At 42.8% G+C, this 27,853-nt stretch overlaps 1 protein-coding gene across 1 annotated transcript; it reads left to right on the top strand.

The window, feature by feature from the left end:
• Positions 1–27,853, top strand: LOC111952270 (voltage-gated potassium channel regulatory subunit KCNG4). Its single transcript, XM_023970822.1, has 3 exons — positions 1–479; positions 5,222–6,125; positions 26,395–27,853. Exons 2-3 carry the CDS (start codon positions 5,376–5,378, stop codon positions 27,262–27,264), a joined length of 1,620 nt encoding a protein of 539 aa, XP_023826590.1. The 5' UTR covers positions 1–479; positions 5,222–5,375; the 3' UTR covers positions 27,265–27,853.

Raw genomic sequence — 27,853 nt, 5'->3', positions numbered from 1 at the left:
CGCAACAATACGTTGGGATAGCTTACATACTTTATTTTTTGCTGGGGCTGTGTGGCACAAGAGGGCATCGAATCTTTCCCGTGGTATTACCGTAGCAATTCGCAGTAAAGGGGAAGGCAATATTTATTACTCAAAGTTAGGCTTTGKTAGGTGACTTGGTAAGGGAAAGTCACTTACGTTACTCACGATGCTCACCTAGCCTACTCTTCGCAAACTTGAGGTACCCTACCCGTAACGTAACACATCTGTGCAGTGCGCGCGCATCGCACAGCCTCTGCAGTACGGATCTGTAACGGGACACTCAGCTCGAATCATTTTCTCTCTTCGTATTTTGAAGAGTTTTTAATCGAGTTTACAGGTTGGGACACTGTACAACATGTGGCAGCTGATATATTTCGGTGAGACTTGTGTGACTGATATTGAATGATCAGACGGACTGACAACTAGAGAGGTGATCAGCTGCTCTCTTCACTAATATGGTACGTGACAAGTTTCTGTAGTCTTCATTCTTATTATTCAACGTTCACTATCGAATAATGTAGGCCTATATTCGTCATGATCATTGCGCTTCTATTGAAGTTTAATGTCAAGTACCAATCTGATCATAATATTTAGAAAATATTGATATTATTGTGATAGAATAGCAAGTAGCCTAGATTTGATATAAAGCCTAGATTTGATCAATTGGAATAACCAAAACAGCTATTAGAGCTGTTCCTAGCAGCAACCATGTATCTGAATGAGTAGTTAGAGCAGCCTCCACTGTTTAAAATTGTGTACCATATTGTACAGTGATGGCCAATGCTTTAGTGGGACGTTGAAGACAACAAGACAAGGAATGATTAAGCACATAGCCTACCGGTATGCTTTATAATAAAACATTAAAGGTTATTATGTGTTCCATAAAATACTCTTAACTGTAGTCTATATTAGCCTAGTATTGCCTTCCTGTGATTAGTTTTGACATAAACTGTCACGAAGACTACATGATTCTTCTACATGAAGCTGTTTCATTAAATGCCAGGCAAAGGGTTTGTAGTGGACCAACAGCGGATGGCAACTTCATTGCGTTTACAGATGTAGGATCCTAATTTGGTCACCCTGCTGCAGGATTATTTTCATGCTGTAGCAAACAAGCTCAAATTAAGATCCTATATCTGTACCTCCTGTCTGTCACTAGTGAGAGCAGTGGAGGGAATGTTCCTGCTGATGTCACTGCGCCGCTAAAACACTTCCTTCAATTAACTTTCCACTAGGCAAAGCAACCAACACTCCGACAGGAATACTGTATTACCAGTGATTCTATTAATAAACAGTTTATAATTCTCTCTTCCCCCACCACGATCTAAATGAAACACATTGACAGCAGTGATTTATTAAGGGCTCAATTCAATCCGTAACGCAGAAGTTCAGCACTATAGCACGATTCATATTTGTTCTAGCGTTAGTGGAGACTGCATTCATGGTAAACGCTGCATATATCAGCTCAATCGGAACATACCTTTTTGCGATGTGCATTGAATCGAGCACTGAATCCCTTATGTAAAGCTAGAGGATGTACATTAAGTAGCCCACCCCTGATATGGACTATTATCCACAGGCTATTATTCACGTTCCTAGCGTTCTCTAAGGAATTGGCTAATAGCCTTACCCCGCATGGTAAGGATCGGCCCATTTTCTTTCAATTTTTGCCTAAAATGACATACCCATATCTAATTGCCTGTAGCTCAGGACCTGAAGCAAGAAAATTCAGATTCTTGATTCCATTTGAATGGAAACACTTTGAAGTTTGTGGAAATGTGTTATTAATGTAGGAGAATATAATACATTAGATCTGGTAAAAGAAAATACAAAGGGGAAAAAAATATCTTTGAAATGCAAGAGAAAGGCCATAATGTATTATTCCAGCACAGTGTATGTGCAAAGTTTTAGACTGATCCAATGAACCATCATGTTTCTGTTCAAAATGTTGTATCAAGACTGCCCAAATGTGCCTACTTGGTTTATTAATACATTTTCAAGTTCATAACTGTGCACTCTCCTCAAGCAATAGCATGAAATTATTTCACTGTAATAGCTACTGTAAATTGGACAGTACAGTTAGAGTAACAAAAATTTAAGCTTTCTGCCAATATCAGATATGCCTATGTCCTGAGAAATGTTCTTGTTACTTACAACCTCATGCTAATCACATTAGCCTAAGTAAGCTAAACTGTTCCATGGGGGGCCCACTGATCCTGTTGTTAAATTGATTGTGTAATTTTATACCCCAATTAATATTTGCAGTGGTTGCGGCGTGAAAAGCACCCCACTGTTCAGAAAATATAAAAAGTAGTCAGATCAGTGTCAAAAATATCTTGAGAAAAGAGAATCCCTGTCCAGGGTTGGAACTGGTTCAGAGATCAGAACCTAAAACCAGAAAGTAAAGAAATGATTTGAACAACCGAACAAAAACTGTAAAGTGATCTATACTGTTCCTGTCACGTTGGTATAAAGGAATCGGGAGACAGGCACAGGAATGCGTAATAGGGGTTTTTATTTCCCAAATTACAGCGTGCCGTGTAAAGGCACGGGACGAAGACCAAACAAATACGTACACCAAACACAGAGTTGAAAAAAAAAAGCGAGGAGTACCTCGAATAAATACACAATCGCACAATGATTATCACACAGGACGAGACCTGTAATCATCTGCACAATACACGTGGCACAAAAGCCAAAACAACACAGGACAGGTACTCGCACGACCAACGGACATTGGAACAATAATCGACAGGACAATGGTAACAAAGGACACGCTTATACAATTACTAATCAAATGGGAATAGGGACCAGGTGTGCGTAATGACAGTTCCAGAGGGATCCGTGACAGTTCCGGAACAGAACCGTTATTTTAAAGCATGAGAACCTGTTAACTTCTACTTGGTCACAATCCCGGATCCGGGAGCACCCTCATCAGTAAAAAAGCTGACTAGCATAGTCTAGCATAGCGCCACAAGTAAATACTAGCATCTAAATATCATGAAATCACAAGTCCAAGACACCAGATGAAAGATACACATCTTGTGAATCCAGCCATCATTTCCGATTTTTAAAATGTTTTACAGCGAAAACACAATATGTATTTCTATTAGCTAACCACGATAGCAAAAGACTCAACCGCATATTTTCACTATTTTTTTACCGCATAGGTAGCTATCACAAATTCGACCAAATAAAGATATAAATAGTCACTAACCAAGAAACAACTTCATCAGATGACAGTCTGAAACATATTTATTGGTATAGGATATGTTTTGTTCTAAAATGTGCATATTTCAGGTATAAATCATAGTTTTACATTGCAGCCACCATCACAAATCTCACCAAAGCAGCTAGAATAACTACAGAGACCAACGTGAAATACCTAAATACTCATCATAAAACATTTATGAAGAATACATGGTGTACAGCAAATGAAAGACAAACATCTTGTGAATCCAGCCAATATTTCAGATTTTCTAAGTGTTTTACAGCGAAAAACACAATATAGCATTATATTAGCGTACTACAATAGCCTACCACACAACCGCATTCATTCAACGCAACGTTAGCGATAGCGAATAAACCAGCCAAAGATATACATTTTTTCACTAACCTTCACATTCTCTTCATCAGATGACAGTCCTATAACATCATATTACACAATACATATATGGTTTGTTCGAGAATGTGCAATTTTAGCGGCACAAATTCGTGTTTTACAATGTGATTACGTGTGCAAAATGCAAGAAATATTGTCCGGAGAAATCTTGGAGAGGCACCTAATCTAATCAAATAACTAATCATAAACTTTACTAAAAAATACAGGTTGGACAGCAAATGAAAGATACACTAGTTCTTAATGCAACCGCTGTGTTAGATTTTTAAAAATAACTTTAGTACGACATACAGCTTTACGTTATAGCGAGACAGCGCCCAAAATAAGGGCGGAAAATACGTCTAAACATTTTCGACAGAAATACGAAATAACATCATAAATGGTTCCTACTATTTGATGACTTCCATCAGAATCTTGTACAAGGTGTCCTTTGTCCAGAATAATCGTTGTTTCGGTTGTAGAATGTCGTCTTCATCTCTCGAATTAGCAACAAAAGCTGCCTTGTGCGCAGGAGTGTCCAACGTACCATAACGCAAGACAAAGGAAATACCGAAAATCGCAATAAACTGATATAAACTGATATAAGTCGGTTTAAAATAACTAGTTTATGTGTTTTTAACACATATATCAAATCAAATCAGAGCCGAGGATATCTAACGTCTATAACGAAGCTTTTCAGACGCAATCCAGAGGTCCTTCTCGCGCCAAGCTGAACGGTGAAAAGACTAGTCTCGTCATTCCAAGGGTCTTATTCGGACTCAGATAAAGCTATACACCCCATTCCACTTCTCACTGTCATTGACATCTAGTGGAAGGCGTATGCAGTGCATGTAGACCCATAGATTTTCATGCAAATTAATAGGATGGCCCTGAACAGAGCCCCGATTTCAGATTTTTCAGTTCCTGACAGGAAGTTTGCTGCAAATGAGTTCTGTTTTACTCACAGATATAATTCAAACGGTTCTAGAAACTAGAGAGTGTTTTCTATCCAATAGTAATAATAATATGCATATTGTACGAGCAAGAATTGAGTACGAGCCAGTTTAATTTGGGAACGATTTTTTACAAAGTGAAAACAGCGCCCCCCTATTGAGAAAAGGTTTTAACTACAAAATGGTAAGACGTGTTTTTAATTCTAGTGCTGCTGTACAAGCTTGTTAGCTAGCTAACTGGTGAAGTAATTTAATGTTGAGCTAAATGTAAAATGTATACATATATATTTCAAAGGTTTAGAAAGGAACAGAAAGGAACAATATAAACCAGTACTTTTTTTGGGTTCGAACCGGTTCAGAACTTTATTTTGCTGGTTGGAACAGTGGAATGGAACGAAAAAAAGAATGGTTCTGTTCAGAACGAAAAACAATTGGAAAATAATTTTTGTTCCAGCCCCTAGTTGAAACAGACATGACCAGAGAGCGCCACACATATCTCAAGCTTAATCCTCAGCTTCACATCTGCCTTGCAGTCTGTTGTCTGATGTGTCTGTCAGTCTCTGGACTAGAAATGTACAGCAGAGAAGGAGAAGCCTATACCACTGCAGTCTAACTGAGGTTTGATGTTCTTCTTCCCCTCTCCTATCAGTGTCTGCATGACGCCACCTGCCTGGGACTCCCTTGATCCTGCTGCAGAGCCTGAAGGGACACACCTGTCCCCCAGCCCCCCGATGCCCAACTCCCAGACTAGCCACTGAGCTCCCAATGTGACCAGCCCAGCCGGCCACCCACCCGGTGCCGCCATGCCCATCATCAGCAACGCAAACCACGACTTCAGCAACCTCTCGGCCAGCGATGACAGCAGCCTCGACGCCATCTTCACCCAGATCCCAGAGACGGAGTCGGTCAAGGGGGTCTACTATCAGAGGGCCCAGTTCATTCGACGACCAGAGGACCTGCTGTCAGTTGACCACGGCCTGCTAGCGGTCATCAACGTGGGGGGCAACCGATACACCTTCCCCTGGAGCACGCTGGAGCAGTTCCCCCTTACCCGGCTGGGACGGCTCTGTGGTCTCAGCAGCCCAGAGGAGATTGCCGGCGTGTGTGATGACTATGATGAGACGCGGCGGGAGTTCTTCTTTGACCGCAGCCCCTCGGCCTTCCGCGTCATCCTCAACTTCCTGGCGGCAGGGAAACTGCGCATGCTGAGGGAGATGTGCGTGCTGTCGCTCCACGACGAGCTGCTCTACTGGGGCGTGGAGATGACCTACATGGAGCGTTGCTGTAAGAGGAAGATGTACACGCGCATCGAGGAAATGAATGAGCACGAGAGGCAGGAGGAGGAGCAGAGGCAGAGACACGCCCTGCTGCGCCCACCAGTTGAGGAGACACGCTACCGCAAGTTCATGAACCAGTTGAGGGATATGGTGGAGAACCCCCAGTCTGGATTGCCAGGGAAGATCTTTGCCTGCCTGTCGGTGGTGATGGTGGCTGTGACCGTAATAAGCCTGTGCATCAGCACCATGCCGGACCTCAGGGAGGAGGAAGACAGGGTGAGTGAGGCCAACCCCTGCTACCCCCAGCCAATGATATATATACACTAGATTTCTGACAGGAAGCACTGATTTGAAGCCACCGCACCTCCATCTTGGCAGTCCCCCACCATTGTAAAACATTATATTATAAAAAAATATATATTATGAAAAAATATAAATTCCCCTGAGGTAATAAAAAAAAAAAGTTATAATGTTACTGTTTAATTGAAATACTGTAGAATTACATGAATTCCTGTGGAGGACTGCTTTTCCTGGGGAGTGCCAATATGGCCAACCGGTGGCTTCAAAGCCTCTCATTGGCCAATACATAGCATCAGCAATGGGTACATAGCATTAGGGTTTATATACATAATGTCCCCCAACACATAAACAATGACCACTGCAGTGCCATCAAGGCTGTAGCTTTATAAATATCCACCAAGATAACTCACATTTGTCACCCTTCCTGGAGTGTGTGTGTGTGTGTGTGTGTGTGTGTGTGTGTGTGTGTGTGTGTGTGTGTGTGTGTGTGTGTGTGTGTGTGTGTGTGTGTGTGTGTGTGTGTGTGGTGTGTGTGTGTGTGTGTGTGTGTGTGTGTTGTATGCATGCATGCATGTGTGTGTCATTTTCCTAATGTTTAGTGATTAAGGATGCTTAAAGCCACAGTGATTTATCCTCACAGCAGATATATTCTTTAGCGACTGAGTGAGTGATCATGAACCACGATGATCAATATGCTGGCCACAGCACAAACAGGGCATAAACAAGCTCAGAAATTACTTCTCACTTTATTATCCTGCACCCAATGTCAGCGTGCATGCACACGTGTGTGTGTGTATGTGTAGGTGTACTTGTGTGCATGCGTGTGTGCAGTATTTGTATACTTGTTGTTGTGTTTGTGTGTGTTCTAACTGATTAACTTTCTGCACTTCTCAGTTGGGTGTATACAGTATAATACAGCTAAATTGGTCTTTCAGACACTGACCACCAAAAGTTGAATGCATGACAAGCTCTCTTTCACACACATACATTAACATACGCTCTGTTGCCTCAGGTATTGTCTGTGCCTGTGGAGGTGTTCCCTAACTTAGTGTGCTCTCTCCATCTGTGTCTGCTCATAGCAGCAGGGAATATTGAAGGCAGCCCAGCCAGACCTCCCCAGTGTCAGTAAACACTAGGGGATAATGTACAGGGCCCAACCAGACCTTTCCAATGTCAGTAAACACTAGGGGATAATGAACAGGGCCCACCAGACCTTTCCAATGTCAGTAAACACTAGGGGATAATGAACAGGGCCCAACCAGACCTTTCCAATGTCAGTAAACAATAGGGGATAATGAACAGGGCCCAACCAGACCTTTCCAATGTCAGTAACACTAGGGGATAATGAACAGGGCCCAACCAGACCTTTCCAATGTCAGTAAACACTAGGGGATAATGAACAGGGCCCAACAGACCTTTCCAATGTCAGTAAACACTGGGGATAATGAACAGGGCCCAACCAGACCTTTGCAATGTCAGTAAACACTAGGGGATAATGAACAGGGCCCAACCAGACCTTTCCCAATGTCAGTAAACACTAGGGATAATGAACTGGGCCAGCCAGACTCTCCAATATCAGTAAACACTGGGGGATAATGAACTGGGCCCAGCCAGTCCTCTCCAATGTCAGTAAACACTGGGGGATAATGAACAGAGCCCAGCCAGACCTCCCTAATGTCAGTACACATTGAGGGATAATGAACTGGGCCCAGCCATACTTCTCCAATGTCAGTAAACACTGGGGGATAATGAACTGGGCCCAGCCAGACTTCTCCAATGTCAGTAAACACTGGGGGATAATGAACTGGGCCCAAACAGACCTCTCCAATGTCAGTAAACACTGGGAGATAATGAACTGGGCCCAGCCAGACTTCTCCAATGTCAGAAAACACACACAGCTAACAGCACCGCAACCACAGCGTTGCAGTGGGTGCACAGAGGCCCATTTCCATAGACACTGGAGCTCTATGGGAAAAACAATCACATTCTCACGGCAGGAATCACGCTCACATTCATATCATAGTATTTTCTGGCAGGGGCCCCGGTATTGGAAAGAGAGAGGGAGAGTGTGTCAACTTTGTGTGTGGTTTTATTTTTTGTGTGTGTGTGCTAACTTGTGTGCGTGCGTGTGTGGTGTGTGTCCGTTCATGCCTGACGTACCTTATGTGTGAGTGTGGTGTTTTGTTTGTTTGTCTATCTGGTAAAAGATCCACAGTCTCAGTTATATTTCAAATAAGATCCTGGTTGAAGACAGCAGAGGTGTATTTAGAGGGCAAGTTGGTCAGGATRATTTCTAAGAGTGTGCCCATGGTTACGGATTTAGGGTTGTACCTGGTAGGTTCCTTGATAATTTGTGTGAGATTGAGCGCATCTATCTTAGATTGTAGGATGGCTGGGGTGTTAAGCATGTCCCAGTTTAGGTCACCTAACAGTACGAACTCTGAAGATAGATGGGGGGCGATCAATTCACATATGGTGTCCAGGGCACAGCTGGGGGCTGAAGGGGGTCTATAACAAGTGGCAACGGTGAGAGACTTGTTTCTGGAAAAGTGGATTTTAAAAGTAGAAGCTCGAATTGTTTGGGCTCAGACCTGGATAGTATGACAGAACTCTGCAGGCCATAGTAGATTGCAACTCCGCCTCYTTTGGCAGTTCTATCTTGCTGGAAAATGTTATAGTTAGGGATGGAAATTTCAGGATTTTTGGTGGCCTTCCTAAGCCAGGATTCAGAAACGGCTAGGACATCCGGGTTGGCAGCGTGTGCTAAAGCAGTGAATAAAACAGACTTAGGGAGGAGGCTTCTAATGTTAACATGCATGAAACCAGTGCTTTTAYGGTTACAGAAGTCAACAAATGAGAGCGCCTGGGGATTGGGAGTGATGCTGGGGTCTGCAGGGGTAAACCTCTATATCACCAGAGGAACAGAGGAGGACTAGGATAAGAGTACAGCTAAAGGCTAAAAGATCTGGTTGTTTGGTGCGTTCGGAAACAGAAAGTAAACGGAGCAGATTTCTGGGCTAAGGCATATTGAGCAGGGCTAGAGGCTCTACAGTGAAATAAGACAAAAATCACTAACCAAACAACAATAGACAAGGCAAATGTACATTTTGGAGAGGCGTGTGTAGCCATGTGATCATAGGGTCCAGTGCATAGCTAGGCGAGCTGGAGGCACGCCGATTCAGACGGCTAGCAGGCCGGTGCTAGCAGGCTAGCAGATGGGTCTCAGGGGGATGTCGCAACGGGAGAGCCTGTTGAAACTCCCTCGGACGGTTACGTCGGCAGACCAGTCGTGATGGATTGGCGGGGCTCCGTGTCAGCAGCAAAGGGTCCAGGCCAATTGGCAAAATAGGTTTTGAAGCCCAGGAATTGTCTGATGGATCTCTTCGGCTAGCCGGCAGATGGGCCTAGCTCGAGGCTAGCTCATGGCTAACTGGTGCTAGCTTCGGGACAGAAACCCCCTCGGACGGTTACTTCGGCAGACCAGTCGGGCTGGATCAGCGGGGCTCCGTGTCGGCAGCAAAGKGTCCAGGCCAATTGGCAAAAGAGGTCATTGAAGCCCAGGCGTTGTCTGATGGATCTCTTCAGCTAGCCGGGARATGGGCCTAGCTCGAGGCTGCTCCAGGCTAACTGGTTCTTGCTTCGGGACAGGGATGTTAGCCAGTAGTAGCCACTCGGATAGCAGCTAGCTAGCTGCGATGATCCGGAGTAAAGGTTCAGAGCTTGCGGTAGGAATCCTGAGATGTGGTAGAGAAAAGCAGTCCGATATGCTCTGAGTTGATATCGCGCTGTGCAGACTGGCAGGAATTGACCGGGCTGAGCCTGTCAGATGTCCGAGTTAACGATGATGACCGCTAGCAGTGGCTAACTGACTACTAGCTAGTAGATAGTTAGCTGGCTAGCTTCTGAAGGGGGTTCCGGTTCTAACGTATAAAAAATTGCAGATCCGTACCACATTGGGTGGGGCGAGTATGTTCAGTCCGTAGATGGAAATTGAGATAAAAAATATATACGAAATATATACRAAGAAATAGCGATATATTTTCACGGGACGGGACAAGACAATCAAAACAGACATCCCACTGCTACGCCATCTTGGATTTTTTCAGTATAGTAGTTACCCCTTATTCTTTAAAAAAATCCCTTTAAGCTCTGTCAAGATGATTTTTGATCATTGCTAAACAGCTATTTTCAAGACTCGCCATAGATTTTCAAGCAGATTTAAGTCAAAACTGTAACTAAGCCACTCAAGAGCATTCAATGTCACCTTGGTAAGCAACTCCAGTGTATATTTGGCCTTGTGTTTTAGGTTATTGTCTGTTGGAAAGCAGACTGAACCAGGTTTTCCTCTAGGTTTTTGCCTGTGCTTATAGCTGTATTCCATTTATTTTTATCCTAAAACACTCCCTAGTCCCTGCCGATGGCAAGCATACCCATAACATGATGCAGCCACCACCATGCTTGAAAATATGAAGACTGGTACTAAGTGATGTGTTGTGTTTGCCCCAAACATAAAGCTTTCTATTCAGGACATAAAGTTAATTTCTTTGCCACATTTTTACAGTTTTTCTTTACTGACTTATTGCAAACAGGATATGTGTAAATAAACATTTTTATTCTGTACAGGCTTCCTTCTTTTCACTCTGTCATTTAGGTTAGTATTGTGGAGTAACTACAATGTTGTTGATCCATCCTCAGTTTTCTCTTATCACAGCCATTATTCTCTGTAACTGTTTTAAAGTCACCATTTGCAGTATTGCTTAAGGGACTGATTCCGACCCGAGTTAATCGAGCATAAATTCCATTTTTATACACCTTTCTCTTTTCTCTCTATGCGTATTCTGACCTTGAACTTTTAAGCTTGAGAATAGCATGCTATTCACCCGCTATTCGTTCGAGGTGGAGATCTAAGAGTTGAAGGTGTGGCGGAGGTGTGTCTACAGATAAGCTGTATTCTGACCTTGACTTAAAACCTYACTAGGGTACGCTAGCGTCCCACCTGGCCAACATCCAGTGAAATTGCAGAGCGCCAAATTAAAAAACAGAAATACTCATTATAAAAATTCATAAAACATACAAGTGTTATACATCGGTTTAAAGATTAACTTCTTGTTAATCCAACCACGGTGTCAGATTTCAAAAAGGCTTTACGGYRAAAGCATACCATGCGATTATCTGAGAGCAGCGCCCAGCAGACAAATCATTACAAACAGTAACCAGCCAAGTAGAGGAGTTACACAGTCAGAAAGAGTGATAAAATTAATCACTTACCTTTGATGATCTTCATATGGTTGCACTCACAAGATTCCCATTTACTCAATAAATGTATGTTTTGTTCGATAAAGTCCATGTTTATATCCAAAAACCGTTTTGTTTGCGCGTTTTGTTCAGTAATCCACAGGCTCAAACGCAGTCGCAACAGGCAGACGAAAAATCCAAATAGTATCCGTAAAGTTTGTGGAAACATGTCAAACGATGTTTATAATCAATCCTAAGGTTGTTTTTAGTCATAATAATCAATAATATTTCAACCGAACAATAACATCGTCAATATAAAAGGTAAACAAGAAAGGCGCGCTCTCGGTCGAGCGCATAAAAAAGCTCTGGGACACTGTAGTGTCCACTCATTCAGAGAGGTCTTACTCCCTCATTTTTCAGAATACAAGCCTGAAACAATTTCTAAAGACTGTTGACATCTAGTGGAAGGAAGTGCAATTTGAGTCCTAAGTCAATGGATACTGTAATGGCATTCAATAGAAAACTACAAACATAAAAAAATCCCACTTCCTGGATGGATTTTTCTCAGGTTTTCACCTGCCAAATCAGTTCTGTTATACTCACAGACATTATCTTAACAATTTTGAAAACTTTAGAGTGTTTTCTATCCAAATCTACAAATCATATGCATATCCTAGCTTCTGGGCCTGAGTAGCAGGCAGTTTACTTTGTGCACGCTTTTCATCCGGAAGTGAAAATAGTGCCCCCTACCCTAGTGAAGTTTTAACGAGTTAATTCCCTCATAATTCCCCCACCTTTACGTGGAAACCATGAAGGAAATTCAAGGAAACCATGAATAAGGTTAAACCTCTACCACTTCTCTCTCCCGGATACGGGATCCTCCTCATCAAAAAAGCTGACTAGCATAGCTTAGCCTAACGGGACAGGGATATCATATAATATAATTTTCATGAAATCACAAGTCCAATACAGCAAATGAAAGATAAACATCTTGTGAATCCAGCCATCATTTCCGATTTTTTTAATGTTTTACAGCGAAAACACAATATGTATTTCTATTAGCTAACCACAATAGCTAAAGACTCAACCGCATATTTTCACCATGTTTCTACCGCATAGGTAGCTATCACAAAACCGACCAAATAGAGATATAATTAGTCACTAACCAAGAAACAACTTCATCAGATGACAGTCTTATAACATGTTATACAATACATGTATGTTTTGTTCGAAAAATGTGCATATTTGAGGTATAAATCATAGTTTTACATTGCAGCTACCATCACAAATAGCACCGAAGCAGCCAGAATAATTACAGAGAGCAACGTGAAATACATAAATACTCATCATAAAACATTTATGAAAAATACATGGTGTACAGCAAATGAAAGACAAACATCTTGTGAATCCAGCCAATATTTCCGATTTTTTAAGTGTTTTACAGCGAAAACACAATATACAATTATATTAGCTTACCACAATAGCCAAACACACAAATGCATTTATTCACCGCAAAAGGTAGCTATCGCAAAAACCAGCAAAAGATATAAAATTAATCACTAACCTTGAACAACTTCATCAGATGACAGTCTTATAACATCAGGTTATACAATACACTTATGTTTTGTTCGAAAATGTGCAGATTTAGAGCTACAAATCCTGCTTATACATTGTGAATACGTAGCATCGATTCACCAGAATCTCCAGAGATATTTTGGACACTCACCTAATCTGACCAAAGAACTCATCATAAACTTTACATAAAAATACTTGTTGTATGGCAAATGAAAGATACACTGGTTCTTAATGCAACCGCCGTGTTAGATTTTAAAAATAACTTTACCATAACAAACAGCTTGCGTTATTGCGAGACAGCGCTCGCCAAAACGGCAGAGAATAGGAATCAACATTTTCCACAGAAATACGAAATAACATCATAAATTGTTCTTACTTTTGCTGAGCTTCCATCAGAATCTTGTACAAGGAGTCCTTGGTCCAGAATAAATCGTTGTTTGGTTTTAGAATGTCCTTTTCTTCTGTCGAATTCGCGCCACAATGCTTGCCAATGTTGATAACGTTCCCATTTTCTCTCGACGCAAAGAACGGAAAACTCCAAAAGTCCCAATAAACGTTGAATAATCTGATAAAACTCGGTTGAAAAAACCTACTCTACGATGTTATTATCACATGTATCAAATAAAATCAGAGCCGGAGATATTCGCCGTGTAAACCGAACGCTTTTCAGAAGACAATATCGAGGTGCTTCGCGCGCCTTGGTAGACAAAGGAWATTCCTGACCTGCCACTCCAAAAGCTCTTGTTCGACCTCAGATCAAGCTAGACACCCCATTCCACCTTCCACTGCCTGTTGACATCTAGTGGAAGGCGTATGAAGTACATGCATATCGATAAATATAAGGCAATTGAATAGGCAGGCCCTGAAACAGAGCCTCGTTTTCAGATTTTTCACTTCCTGCATGGAAGTTTGCTGCAAAATGAGTTCTGTTTTACTCACAGACATAATTCAAACAGTTTTAGAAACTTCTGAGTGTTTTCTATCGGTAATAATAATATGCATATTGTATGATCTAGAAAAGAGTACGAGGCCAATTCATTTGGGCACGATTTTTTCCAAAGTGAAAACAGCACCCCCCTATTGACAAGATTAAGCAAGTCTGCCGGTTCCAAGTGGAAAAAGCATTTTTCTTTTTCCCGATAGAAATAACAGCATTCTCCATGCAGTGTAATTAATAAATGGATGAGAGCTATTGATAAGAGCTAGGTAAATTAGTAATCCTTTTGGAGATTGGGATTGTAAATACACATAGCAATTGTTTTAGATTATTTTTTCCTTATGATCCCTGGAGAAGAATGTGAAACGAGCCATATGGAAGCAAACTGAAAATATCATATCAACATGACATGTATTGCGGCACTTTTCCATAGGGAAATAGGATACATATAGCTGTGCCATTATTCCGGATTTTAATTGTGTGCCCTCATCTTTTGCGTGGATGAAATTTGGACACCGTAGCTATAGGACTGAACCTGCCGAGGACTGAACCTGCCGAGTTGATGTATGCGCTTTAGAATGTTTTAATTATAGCCAATGCCCGAGCTTTTCTCTGTTTTGTTTTACAATTTGTGTCATGTTAAATATTATCCTCTATCGGGAGCCTTCGTGAGTAATACCCACATACATTTATAACTGTCACTTTAGTGTTAGTGTTCTTAAATTTGTAGCTTACATTTTGCATCATTCCATTCCATTCCGTTTACCTTTCTTTCCTCTGTCACGCCATGTAAGTTGTTCCTGAGGGTCGTTAGCATTAGTGGATCTTATTAGGCTAACATTGTGCAATAATTAAGGACACGTACCCTATTTGAATCGTTATGGAACTCAGACCACACTTAGCAGGTTAAACCTGGAGCCTGGCGTGTGGTTCATGACAACTGGACTGTTGTTGTCATACAGTTCAAGGGTTAGTGAGAATTAGGGTAGATTTACAGGAATATTGTACACTTTTTTCCACCTTCCAATATTTAATTAATCAAACTTGAAGATGCAACTTTCAGGATGAATCAAAAACCACTGTAATTTTATATACACCACCGTTCAAAAGTTTGGGGTCACACTAAATAACTCCTTGTTTTTTAAAGAAAAGCACATTTTTTGTCAGTTAAAATAACATCAAATTGATCAGAAATACTGTGTAGACATTGTTAATGTTGCAAATTACTATTGTAGCTGTAAATGGAAGATTTTTTTATGGAATATCTACATAGGCGTACAGAGGCCCATTATCAGCAACCATCACTCCTGTGTTCCAATGGCACGTTGTGTTAGCTAATAACTCATTGCGCTAACGCAATTTATCATTGCCGCTCAAAACGACCTCTAACTGCACATTTTTACTCCTGAACTTGTTTAGGCTTGCCATGTCAAAGGGGTTGAATACTTATTGACTCAAGACATTTCAGCTTTTACAATTCTAAAAACAAAAATCCACTTTGACATTATGGGGTATTGTGTGTAGATCAGTGACACACAATCTCAATTTAATAAATGTTTAATTCAGGCTGTAACACAACAAAATGTGAAAAAAGTAAAGGCGTGTGAATACTTTCTGAAGGCACTGTATATGTACAGGAACTATATGCGCAGTAACTACATGTACAGTAACTATATGTACATTAACTATATGTGCAGGAACTATATGTACAGTAACTATATGTACATTAACTATATGTGCCGTAACTATATATACAGTAACTGCATGTACAGTAACTATATGTACAGTAACTACATGTACAGTAACTATATGTACATGAACTATATGCACAGTAACTACATGTACAGTAACTATATGTACATTAACTATATGTGCAGTAACTATTTATACAGTAACTATATGTACAGTAACTATATGTGCAGTAACTATATATACAGTAACTACATGTACAGTAAATGGTTGGGAGGCATACAATTCAGAATAGCTTTTTGCTGTTAGTAAATCCTTACAGTTTCTCTTAGAGGGTATGTTCCAACATATCATTTCATTTTGCTCTGTTGGCACCTCAGGCAATATAGTAAGACTAAGGAAAAGGCGAGCAATCCCTGATGTAGTTATGAAATACAAATGTGTAGTGTATAAACTTAGCGAGAGTAAAGAGAGTAAGAGTATGGCTGTGTAAACCCTGAGCGAGGCCACAGCAGATAAATAAAAAAGCTAAACCCCAACAACACCCACAGGGCAAGAATGCTTTACCATACTCTGACCTCCACAACATAAATGTTGATTCACTCCCACACTGTCAGATTATGTTGGAATTTTTTGAATTATCATAACAAGCTATTTACATCTTCTTTCCTATGTCAGACAGCTTTTGGCCTTTTCTCAACCATGTTGTTTATTCTGTCAGAAGATGGGGTTTTCAGACATTGCAGAGGAAAACATTTATTTTTGCAACACAGCGTGTGTACACTACAATATTTCTCTCTGATTCATGTCTTCTAACTGTGCTGCCCTGTGGCGCCAAGAAAAGTTTTTCAAATATGCTCCTCGTTTAATTCAGAGACTCAGACTGGGGGAGTAATTGAATGGTGGTTTTATGTTCTTATTAGATTTTTTTGCAGTATATTTGAGTGGATTCTATTTGCTGTTTAATAGCCTCCCTCTCAGGGAAGCATCGCTCCCAGGGCATTAATCAGGAGGCCAGTGTAAACCAGCCCTGCATCTCTCCCTTCCTGCAGAGCTGATGTTAAAGACTGTCTCTACTCAGAAACAGCCTACTATCACCTGCATTAGAGCACTCTCACAGTCACCATCTGATTAAGTTATAGACTTGAGTGTGAGAGACAGGGATGGTGTTATAACCCATTTATTAAGTGTTAGGAGCTATTTTCATGATCAGACAGGGTGGGGGGTGACAACCATTTATTAAGTGTTAGGAGCTTTTTACATGATCAGACAGGGTGGGTGTATAAACCCATTTATTAAGTGTTAGGAGCTTTTTCCATGATCAGACAGGGTGGTGTTATAACCCATTTATTAAGTGTTAGGAGCTATTTTCATGATCAGACAGGGTGGTGTTATAACCCATTTATTAAGCTGTTAGGAGCTTTTTACATGATCAGAAAGGGTGGTGTTATAACCCATTTATTAAGCGTTAGGGCTTTTTACATGATCAGACGGAGTGGTGTTAAACCCTTTATTAAGTGTTAGGAGCTTTTTACATGATCAGACGGGGTGGTGTTATAACCCATTTATTAAGTGTTAGGAGCTTTTTACATGATCAGAGGGGTGGGTGTTATAACCCATTTATTAAGCGTTAGGGCTTTTTACATGATCAGACGGGGTGGTGTTATAACCCATTTATTAAGCATTAGGCTTTTTACCTGATCAGACGGGGTGGTGTTATAACCCATTTATTAAGCGTTAGGGCTTTTTACATGATACAGACAGGGTGGTGTTATAACCCATTTATTAAGTGTTAGGAGCTTTTTACCATGATCAGAACGGGGTGGTGTTTATAACCCATTTTTATAAAGCGTTAGGGCTTTTTACCTGATCAGACGGGGTGGTGTTATAACCCATTTATTAAGCTTTAGGGCTTTTTACATGATCAGACGGGGTGGTGAAAATTATAGAAATGTTTTTTCCATCCTCCTCCTCACCATCTTTGCTCTGTCCCAGTGATGGAGCTAGCCAATACCAGTTGGCTGGCAGCCACTCACACTTGACCAGTGAAGAAGACTCATTGAGAGAAACCAGAAGGGTCAGGTTATTTTTTAGAGTTGGAGACTGTAGGACTTTGGTTTAGGACTACATGTTGTAGCCCTTATCTTAACTTTCCTAAACTGAGCTCTGTTTCTGTTTTGCTTCAGTCATTTGATTTCTACATATAAAACTCTTCAGCCCCATGCCTTTCTGGTGATTCATCTAAACGTAGGGATCCCATACACATGGCGGGTGATGGACAGGTGATAACAAGCCCATATATTACTTTTGTGAGTGTGTGTGTGTGCGCATGTGTGTGTCCTACATATTTACTTGAGTTTGCTGTGGTTTTCAGGACAGTCAGCAAACTTTGAACGCCAGTCCCTATGCATTATTTCTGTCCGGTTTCGACCTGTGTTTTTGAAGCGCTTATGCTCGTTTCTTTGTCCACATCCCATGCTCTCATTTTTCATTCTCTGAACGTAGACATACTCACTGAAACAAACAGTATCATTAATCAACAGCCTCATTTCACATGTAACAACATCAGTGAATTAAAGATTTTTTATGTTTTCTAAATTTGTATCGCTCTTTGTACTTTCCTCTATATCAAATGGTGTATAAACAAGTCTCCATCTTAACTTTCTGTGCCGGGCTGGGATGTGGAAGTCAAGCAGACTAGACTGGTGGATGGGGCTGCTGAGACAGGATAAGTAAACATATCTGTGGCTGACCCAATATACCTCGCTTCTACAAGAGGTGTTTATGAGTCTCTCTTATGAGTCACACGCACGCACGCACGCACGCACGCACGCACGCACGCACGCACGCACGCACGCACACACACACACACACACACACACACACACACACACACACACACACAACACACACACACACACACTGAGGCACTCAGGCCTGCTCAGTGTCTGCATGTCTGGGCTTAAGAGCTGAGATGGAGATGGAACAGGGGATTTAGCTCTCTATAGAGCTGTGAAGTGTCATAGAGGCGTGGAGGAATGAGGTACCGTGGAGAGAGACAGAGCTGAAATTGTGGGATGACTTATTTCTATAAGGAAGGACTATTATGGATATTACTGCCTATCTGGTCATACACTCAGTGTGTTAATGTGCTGTATGGTTGTCAAGTTGAGTTTAGATAAAGCATAAAAGCAGTATGAGTTTACTTTAATCTGTTAATATACAGCACATAACATATTTCTGCAGACAAGCTGTCATACACAGATGGATACTACAGTAGAATTAATAGTGGATGTACTGTGGTTTGAAGGCTTCCCTGGTCATGTGGACGCCCAAGACCGGCCCAGCCAGGTGTTGTTCCTCTGTGTTCAGTGAGACCTGTAGGGGAGACTGTGAGAGAGTTGTTCCCCATGTGTCTCCATCTCTCCCCCGGACCATAGTCAACAGCACTCAGGTAGCCCCCTGCAGTGCTGCTGTCCCCAGCTAAGCAGAGCAGCACATCAGAATCCCATTCTGCCAGGAGCTAGACCGCAACCAAGTGCCTCATCTCTCTGTGAGCAGGGCGCCCAAATGCCCCGGTGGGGACAGAGAGTATGCGCGAGTATGTGTAAGTGTCTGTGTGTGTGTGTTGAAGAATAAAATCTAGGTGCCTGTTGAGCCTGAGTGTTTTTTGTGTTAAAAGACATAACTCTCTTCTAGAAGTGTGTTTCTATTTAAGGTACATAAAAAAGAGAACAGATGGTTCAGTCAGATAAGGCGCCTGCTCCTGCTGTTGCTACTGCTGTTGCTACTGCTGTTGCTACTGCTGCATGCCATGGCAGAAATAGAGAGTTATGATGTGTGACGGGACCACATGCTTTCCATGTCACCTCATCTTTATCCATCCACTCATCCCACTTCTCACCCTGAGCGCACCATTTTTCTCCTCCATTAAGACACAAAGGGCTGTTAGTGGGAAAGCTGTTCTCTCCTGTGGGACCCAGCCTGCCGAACCAGAGATATTTAGATAAATGCCTGTTAGGCTGGGTTACTATAAGCTCCGCTCCAGGTTAACACCACCCATATGTAGCTGGCACCTCAAAGTCTACACTACAGTGTCAGGAAAGTAGAGGCATAGTGTGTTTGTCTGCCTCATCTAGTGTACCCTGCGTCAAGACTGGATTATAAAGATTAAAGATTTGGGACTGTTTGTGTATCTGCGTGTGTGTGTGTGTGTGTGTGTGTGTGTGTGTGTGTGTGTGTGTGTGTGTGTGTGTGTGTGTGTGTGTGGTGTGTGTTGTGTGTGTGTGTGTGTGTGTGTGTGTGTGTGTGTGTGTGTGCCTATCTCTCAGTGTGTGAGTTATGTTTGAATCTGAGTCTAAGCACAAGTGAGTTAGTGGTCATGTAACAGTTTGGCATCTGGCTGTAGTTTGCCCTGTGTGTTATGCTACCCCAGGAAGTGAACAGACGAGTGGGGACATGATGAGACATTAGGGCATCCAAACCTCCGCTCCCCTTTGTGCTTCAGAGCTTGAAAAGTGAGCACAAGGTCACAGTGAAATATGTGTCCATTGGTGCACAGTATGATGAAGGTCCTGTTGAAGGTAAACATGATGGATGAACTGAATATAGTTTTGAACTGAATATTTCTGTTTTTTCCAGCTCCTCTCAAAAATGTGTCCTTTGCTGTGCCGGAGGCCCAGAGGCAGCTGGAGAGTGGGGTAGTTATAGGGATGATCCAGCATGATGATGAGCCTGGCAGCCTGGCAGCTCACTGCTGATATGAGAAGGAATGTAAAGAGAGACAGGGAGAAAGAATGAGAGAGAGATATAGTTAGGCAGGAAAGGAAGAGATAAAGAGGCAGGAAGATGGAGGCTAGTGAAAGACAGTAGAGGCAAAAGCCAAGTTATAGACCTTCTTCTAAGACGGATCAGCAGCCCCTGGTTTGTGATCTATCCTCTGTGCTGCCGGCCCTTTTTACTGGCTTCACTTATTTATATTGCAGTCTAAATTCAATAAGAGGAGCTTTCTCTTGTTCATCAGTGTCTCTCTGCATAGAAACGCACACAGAAATATATGCACGAACGCACCCGCACACACACAGCTCTTTGACAATCTATCCACATAATGAACTCACAATCACATACTGTATGTGTAACAGTATTGCTTCCGTCCCTCTCCTCGCCCCTACCTGGGCTCGAACCAGGGACCCTCTGCACACAGCGCGCACCCCGCAAATTAGCTAGCCATTTCACATCGGTTACACTCACCCCCCTTTTGACCTCCTCCTTTTCCGCAGCAACCAGTGATCCGGGTCAACAGCATCAATCTAACATTACAGCTTCCGTCCCTCTCCTCGCCCCTACCTGGGCTCAAACCAGGGACCCTCTGCACACGTCAAGAACTGATACCCACGAAGCATCGTTACCCATCGCGCCACAAAAGCCACGGCCCTTGCAAAGCAAGGGGAACACAACTACTTCAAGGTCTCAGAGCGTGTGACGTCACCGATTGAAACGCTATTAGCGCACACCCCGTAAACTAGCTAGCCATTTCACATCGGTTACATATGTACGCAGCCATAGACACATACAGTTATAATAGCAGACTAAACAAAATTTTGCTCATGCTAGTTGATTCCATAGACTTCCAGTCATTGCGCTAACGCAATTTATCATTGGCACTCAAAACGACCTCTAACTTCCTTCATACTTGATGCAGAGACATACAAATTGTATCCATGAGTTCATCTGACTTTGGGGAAGTAGATAAAGGGCTTCATTACCAATATCCCGAAGTATCCCTTCATTAATGGCTTAAAAACATGCATTGTACATGGTCAGAATTCTCTCCCTCTCTCTTACCGTCAGATGTTTCAAAAGTGGTTCCTGAATGGCAGCTGATTGGAATTATTCAGCTTAATAATTGTTTAGGTTTTGAACCAAAGCCTTGCAAATGAGTAGACAAATTTCACTCTAGTAAATGGGGTTCAATTGAGTGATAACTCCACTGCTATTCTGTTAGAAGCATCTCTGAGAATGTTGCTAACCCTTTCTGAGGGTGGGTAAGTAAGCTGTTGTACATGGCAGGCATATTATTCAGTTGCAGCTGTTGGTTGTACAGTATGTTACTCTCATTTACTATTTTCAATTATTCTATTCCGTCACGCTACTTGTCACATTCTGACTTTGGAATTTTTCAATATTGATCATGATGATGTGTTTTCCAGTCAGACTTTGGCAGCAGCCGGGTTGAATTGACTGATGCTGTTGAAATGAAATGTCATTGACATTTGGTACAGAACAAGTCAGTAAGATAAGGTCAGAGGGAGTGCATTAGCTGTGAGAAATGAACCATTATGCAGATGAGTGGGAGAGTGGCACTCTCAGCTCAGGTCAGCTCTCTAAATGGATAGAAGTAGAGGTCATCAGATCCTCAGTTCTACAGCTGCACCATTGAGAGCATCTTGACTGGSTGCATCACTGTTTGGTATGGCAACTGCTACAGAGGGTAATGTATACGGCCCGGTACATCACTGGGGCCGAGCTACTGTACCTGCCACCCAGGACTTCTATACCAGTGGGTCAGAGGAAGGCCCTAGAAATTGTCAAAGACTCCAGCCACCCAGGTCATGGACTGTTCTCTTTTCTACCGCATGGCAAGTGGTACCGATGCACCATGTCTGGTACCAAAAGTACCCCCCAAGCCATAAGACTGCTAAATTGTTCACCAAATAGCTACAGAGACTATCTGCATTGACCCCCCGTTGCACTAACTCTTTTGACTCATCACAAACGCTGTTGCCTCACTTTACCCCTACCTATACCTTATCACTTTACCCCTACCTATATGTACATATCTACCTCAATTACCTCATACCCCTGCAAATCGTCTTGCTACTGGTACCCTGTGTACTGTATATAGCCAAGTTATCGTTACTCATTGTGTATTTATTCTTACTTATGGAAGAGACCATAAGTAAGCATTTCACTGTTAGTCTTCACCTGTTGTTAGCAAAACGTGACAAATAAAATGTGATTTGATTTGACATTATAAGGTAGACAAGTTCCAGAGGGTTAAGAAATGGGCAAAAGATGGACTGAATAAGGGAAAGGAAGAGTAAAGGTTAAAGTTCCATTAGTGAAGAAATATTCCCAGATCCCTGTACTAGAGGAAATATTCCCAGATCCCTGTACTGGAGGAAATATTCCCAGATCCCTGTACTAGAGGAAATTTCACAGCCAGATCTCTGTAGTGTAGAAATTATTCCAGATCCCTGTAGTGTAGGAAATATTCCCAGATCCCTGTACTGGAGGAAATATTCCCCAGATCCCTGTACTAAGAGGAAATATTCCCAGATCCCTGTACTGGAGGAAATATTCCCAGATCCCTGTACTAGAGGAAATATTCCCAGATTCCCTGTTACTAGAGGAAATATTCCCAGATCTCTGCACTAGAGGAAAATTCCCAGATCCCTGTACTAGAGGAAATATTCCCAGATCTCTTGTGAGTGTAGATAAATATTCCCAGATCCCTGTAGTGTAGGAAATATTCCCAGCATCCCTGTACTGGAGGAAATATTCCCCAGATCCCTGTTACTGGAGGAAATATTACCAGAATCCTGTACTTAGAGGAAATATTCCCAGATCCCTGTACTAGAGGAAATATTTCCCCAATCCCTGTACTAGAGGAAATATTCCCAGATCCCTGTACTAGAGGAAATATTCCCAGATCCCTGTACTAGAGGAAATATTCCCAGATCTCTGTAGTGAAGAAAATATTCCCAGATCCCTGTAGTGTAGGAAATATTCCCAGATCCCTGTACTAGAGGAAATATTCCCAGATCTCTGTAGTGTAGGAAATATTCCCASATCCCTGTACTGGAGGAAAGATTCCCCAGATCCCTGTACTGGAGGAAAGATTCCCAGGTCCCTGTAGTGGAGGAAATATTCCCAGATCCCTGTAGTGGAGGAAAGATTCCCAGGTCCCTGTAGTGGAGGAAAGATTCCCAGGTCCCTGTAGTGGAGGAAAGATTCCTAGGTCCCTGTAGTGTATGAAATATTCCCATATCTCTGTAGTGGAGGAAAGGTAAAGTCCTACAGAGAGAAGGACAAATCTCCCCTCCAGTGGCCAGATGCATGATAGCCTGTGAGAGCTGGAGGGACAGTGACTAACCTCTCTACACAGAGGCCAATAACCCTACAGCAGGCCATGGGTTAGAGCAGCCCTGACTCTACCACCACTGCCCTGAAAAGGAAGGCAGGAGACACACACAGGAAGATAACACTGACTTTACACTTGACTTTACACCATTCCAGTCACTCCCAGTAGACCTTGGAGCATGCATGCCTTTTAATTGTATTCTCCATTGGCCCGTAGAGGGGGAACACACACTTGACAGGGGATTAATGGCAAACACACATACAACAGAAACGCATCATGAATTGGAAACATGCAAATATACAATATGACCTATTTAGCTCCGTATCACAACGTGATTGAAATTTAAAGGCAATGTTCCCGTGTTAGCRGAGACTGCATTTACTGCAAACGCTGCATATGTCAGCTCAATCGGAAATTACCTTTAAATTTATATTGCACAATCTGTAACGCTTCAGCGTGGGCGGCAGGTAGCCTAGTGGTTAGAGAGTTGGGCCAGTAACCGAAAGGTTGCTAGATTGAATCCCCGAGCTGACAAGGTAAAAATCTGTCATTCTGCCCCTGAACAAGGCAGTTAACCCACTGTTCCTAGGCCGTCATTGTAAATAAGAATTTGTTCTTAACTGACTTGCCTAGTTAAATAAAGGTTAAATTAAAAATAAATAAATAAAAACATTGAATAGAGCCCCTAGACCCCCGCTCTGAGACAGAGAGAGAGAGAAACTATACATACCTCGCCCTAAACATCAGCGCCACAGGTAACTTCAAACAAAGCTGTGAACGATCTGAGAGACAAGGCAAGAAAGGCCTATGCCATCAAAAGGAACATAAAATTCAACATACCAATTAGGATCTGGCAAAGAATACTTGAATCAGTTATAGAACCCATTTCCCTTAATGGTTGTGAGGTCTGGGGTCCGCTCACCTACCAAGAATTTACAAAATTGGACAAACACCAAATTGAGACTCTGCAGGAAGAATTCAGCAAAATTTGTGTACAATGTAAAACACCAAATAATGCATGCAGAGCAGAATTAGGCCGAAACCCGCTAATGATCAAATCCAGAGCCGTTAAATTCTACAACCACCTAAAAGGAAGTGATTCCCAAACCTTCCATAACAAAGCCATTACCTAGAGAGAGATGAACCTGTAGAAGAGTCCCCTAAGCAAGCTGATCCTGGGGCTCTGTTCACAAACACAAACAGACCCCACAGAGCCCCAGGACAGCAACACAATTAGACACAACCAATTTATGAGAAAAAAAAGGATAATTACTTCACACATTGTAAAAAAAACAACAAAAAAACAGAGCAAACTAGAATACTAATTTGGCCCTAAACAGAGAGTACACAGAGGCAGAATACTTGATTAGATACACATATTTCCCTCAGATTACACAGACCCACAAAGAATTCGAAAACAAACCCAATTTTGATAAACTCCCATATCTATTGGGTGAAATACCAAAGTGTGCCATCACAGCAGCAAGATTTGTGAACTGTTGCCACAAGAAAATCGCAACCAGTGAAGAACAAACACCATTGTAAATACAACCCATATTTATGTTTATTTATTTTCCCTAATGTACTTTAACTATTTGCACATAATATGACATTTGAAATTTCTTTATTCTTTTGGAACTTTTGTGAGTGTAATGTTTACTGTAATTGTTTTTGTTTATTTCACTTTTGTTTATTATCTATTAAACTTGCTTTGGCAATGTGAACATATGTTTCCCACTCCAACAAACCCCCTTAAATTGAAATTGATTGGAGAGAGAGAGAGAAATTAGGGCGAGAGATGTGTGAGAAGGAGAGAAAGTGGGGGAGGGAGGTGATAAATGAGAGGGTGTTTGTGTGAGGGATGAGACAGGGAAAGTGTGAAGTGTGTGTGTGTGTGTGTGTGTGTGTGTGTGTGTGTGTGTGTGTGTGGTGTGTGTGTGTGTGTGTGTGTGTGTGTGTGTGTGTGTGTGTGTGTGTGTGTGTGTGTGTGTGTGTGTGTGTGTGTGTGTGTGTGTGTGTGTGTGTGTGTGGGATGGTGGGAGAAAGAGGAGTAGGGAGAGAGGAAGAGGAATGGAAGCCAGCCAGGGATGGAGTAAGGGATGAGAGCAGGGGCTGATGGGTGAGAGGAACAGAGGAGTGTGTGTGTGTGTGTGCGTATGTGTATGTGTGTGTGCGTGCGTGCGTGCGTGCGTGCGTGTGTATGTGTGTGTGCGTGCGCCTGCGTCTGCGTCTGCGTCTATGATCTGCGTAGCTGGCTGGGGATAGTATTTTTACTGGCCTATGAGTGTTTAATTACCTGCCCCTCTCAAGGCAGTTAAAGGGAATTCTGGCCTGTTTGTCTTTTGTGTTCGTGTTCAGAGTGTGTCGAAATAATCTTTGATCCTGCCTAATGAATTGATTGCTTCCCACTTATATATCAGTGTAGCATGTAGAGTAGGTGTAAGCTGATATATTAATTACTAGATGGTTATCTAACCCACTGATATCTGTCCCTCCCCTTGTGTGTCCTTCTCTCTTTCTTCCACTTGACCACTGTCTACCTACTCCTCTCTCTGTTTTTCCGATTCTCCCTCTCCGTCCCCTTTCCTCCCCCCCTCCCCCCCCCCCCTCCCCCCCACCACCTCCCAAATTCTCTCTTTCTCTCTCTCTCTCTCTCTGTGTCACAGGGTGAGTGTTCTCAGAAGTGTCGCAATATGTTCATTGTGGAGACAGTGTGTGTGGCCTGGTTCTCCCTGGAGTGGATCCTGCGCTTCATCCAGGCTCGCAGCAAGCTGGAATTCATCCGTGGGCCCCTCAACGTCATTGACGCCATGGCCATCTTGCCCTACTACGTGTCCCTGGTGGTGGATGAGGATGACCCGGCCATGGACCATGAGAAGGCCGGAGGGACCAGCTACCTGGACAAGCTAGGCCTGGTGCTGCGGATCCTTAGGGCTCTAAGAATCCTGTATGTGATGAGGCTGGCCCGTCACTCTCTGGGCCTGCAGACCCTGGGCCTAACGGTGAGGAGGAGCACCAGAGAGTTTGGCCTGCTGCTGCTCTTCCTGTGTGTGGCCGTCACCCTCTTCTCCCCGCTGGTCCACCTGGCTGAGAGTGAGCTGACCGGAGTCGAGGACTTCAGCAGTATCCCTGCCTCCTATTGGTGGGCTATCATCTCCATGACGACGGTGGGCTACGGCGACATGGTGCCACGTAGCATCCCGGGCCAGGTGGTGGCGCTGAGCAGCATTCTGAGTGGCATCCTCATCATGGCCTTCCCTGCCACCTCCATCTTCCACATGTTCTCTAAGAGCTACCAGGATCTCAAGCGGGAGCATGACCGCCTGTTTAAGGAGGAGTGTGCGGCGGCAGCAGCTTTAGCGGCAGCCAGCGGGGAGGGCCAGGAGGGGAGCGAGGACTTCCCGCCCCCAGGGCTGCGCCACATGTGTCCAGACACAGAGAGCACTTGCTCTCTGGAGTCCCTGCCCTTGCTGGAGAATGGTGTTGAGGCTAACCAGCGTAGCCACAGCCCCAGGTTGCCAGCAGGAGCCTTTTAGACGGTCAAACAGGCCTCACCTGTCCCGGCCCACACACTGGGGACAGGGAGGCCTCAGCAGGCTCACTCATCATAGACTTAATAGATGATGCAGTAAAATATCCAATCCAAAGTAATTTTTTTCTCTCCATTGCTGTCTTTCTCTCTCCAAAAATATTGCGTAGTTCACTCACCACATACTTCTTTTCATTTTAGTTTCAATCTCTGTCTGAGATCAGAAGGTCCAGAAGGACAAATGGAAGCCGTAGCCACCTGTCTACCCTAGACATCTGTACTGAGCTCAAGTGATTTTATTTTTGAGAGGCTTTAAAAGCTGTACTTAAAAGACCTCAGATATCATACTGGATGGTTCTGACTCTCCCGTGCTGGATAAATCCTCTCTCTTTAGCTGCAACAAATGCAAAGATACACACAGACTACCCTGGATTTGGCTGCTTGAGTGTTTGGAGTCACGGAGATGGAGTTATTTGCCACCACACGCTTCGACAAGCAGTGATCATAGAGCTTTTATAATCTGCTTGAGAAAGAGARCCATGTGTGTAGAATTAACTTTGTAAGGCTCTAAATAAAAACACAAGTGATCTCAACTA

This window comes from Salvelinus sp. IW2-2015, linkage group LG26, assembly GCF_002910315.2.
Source record: "Salvelinus sp. IW2-2015 linkage group LG26, ASM291031v2, whole genome shotgun sequence".
Classification (NCBI taxonomy): Eukaryota; Metazoa; Chordata; class Actinopteri; order Salmoniformes; family Salmonidae; genus Salvelinus; species Salvelinus sp. IW2-2015.
Note: the sequence above shows the minus strand (reverse complement) of the source record. Positions and strands in the feature narration are given on the sequence as shown.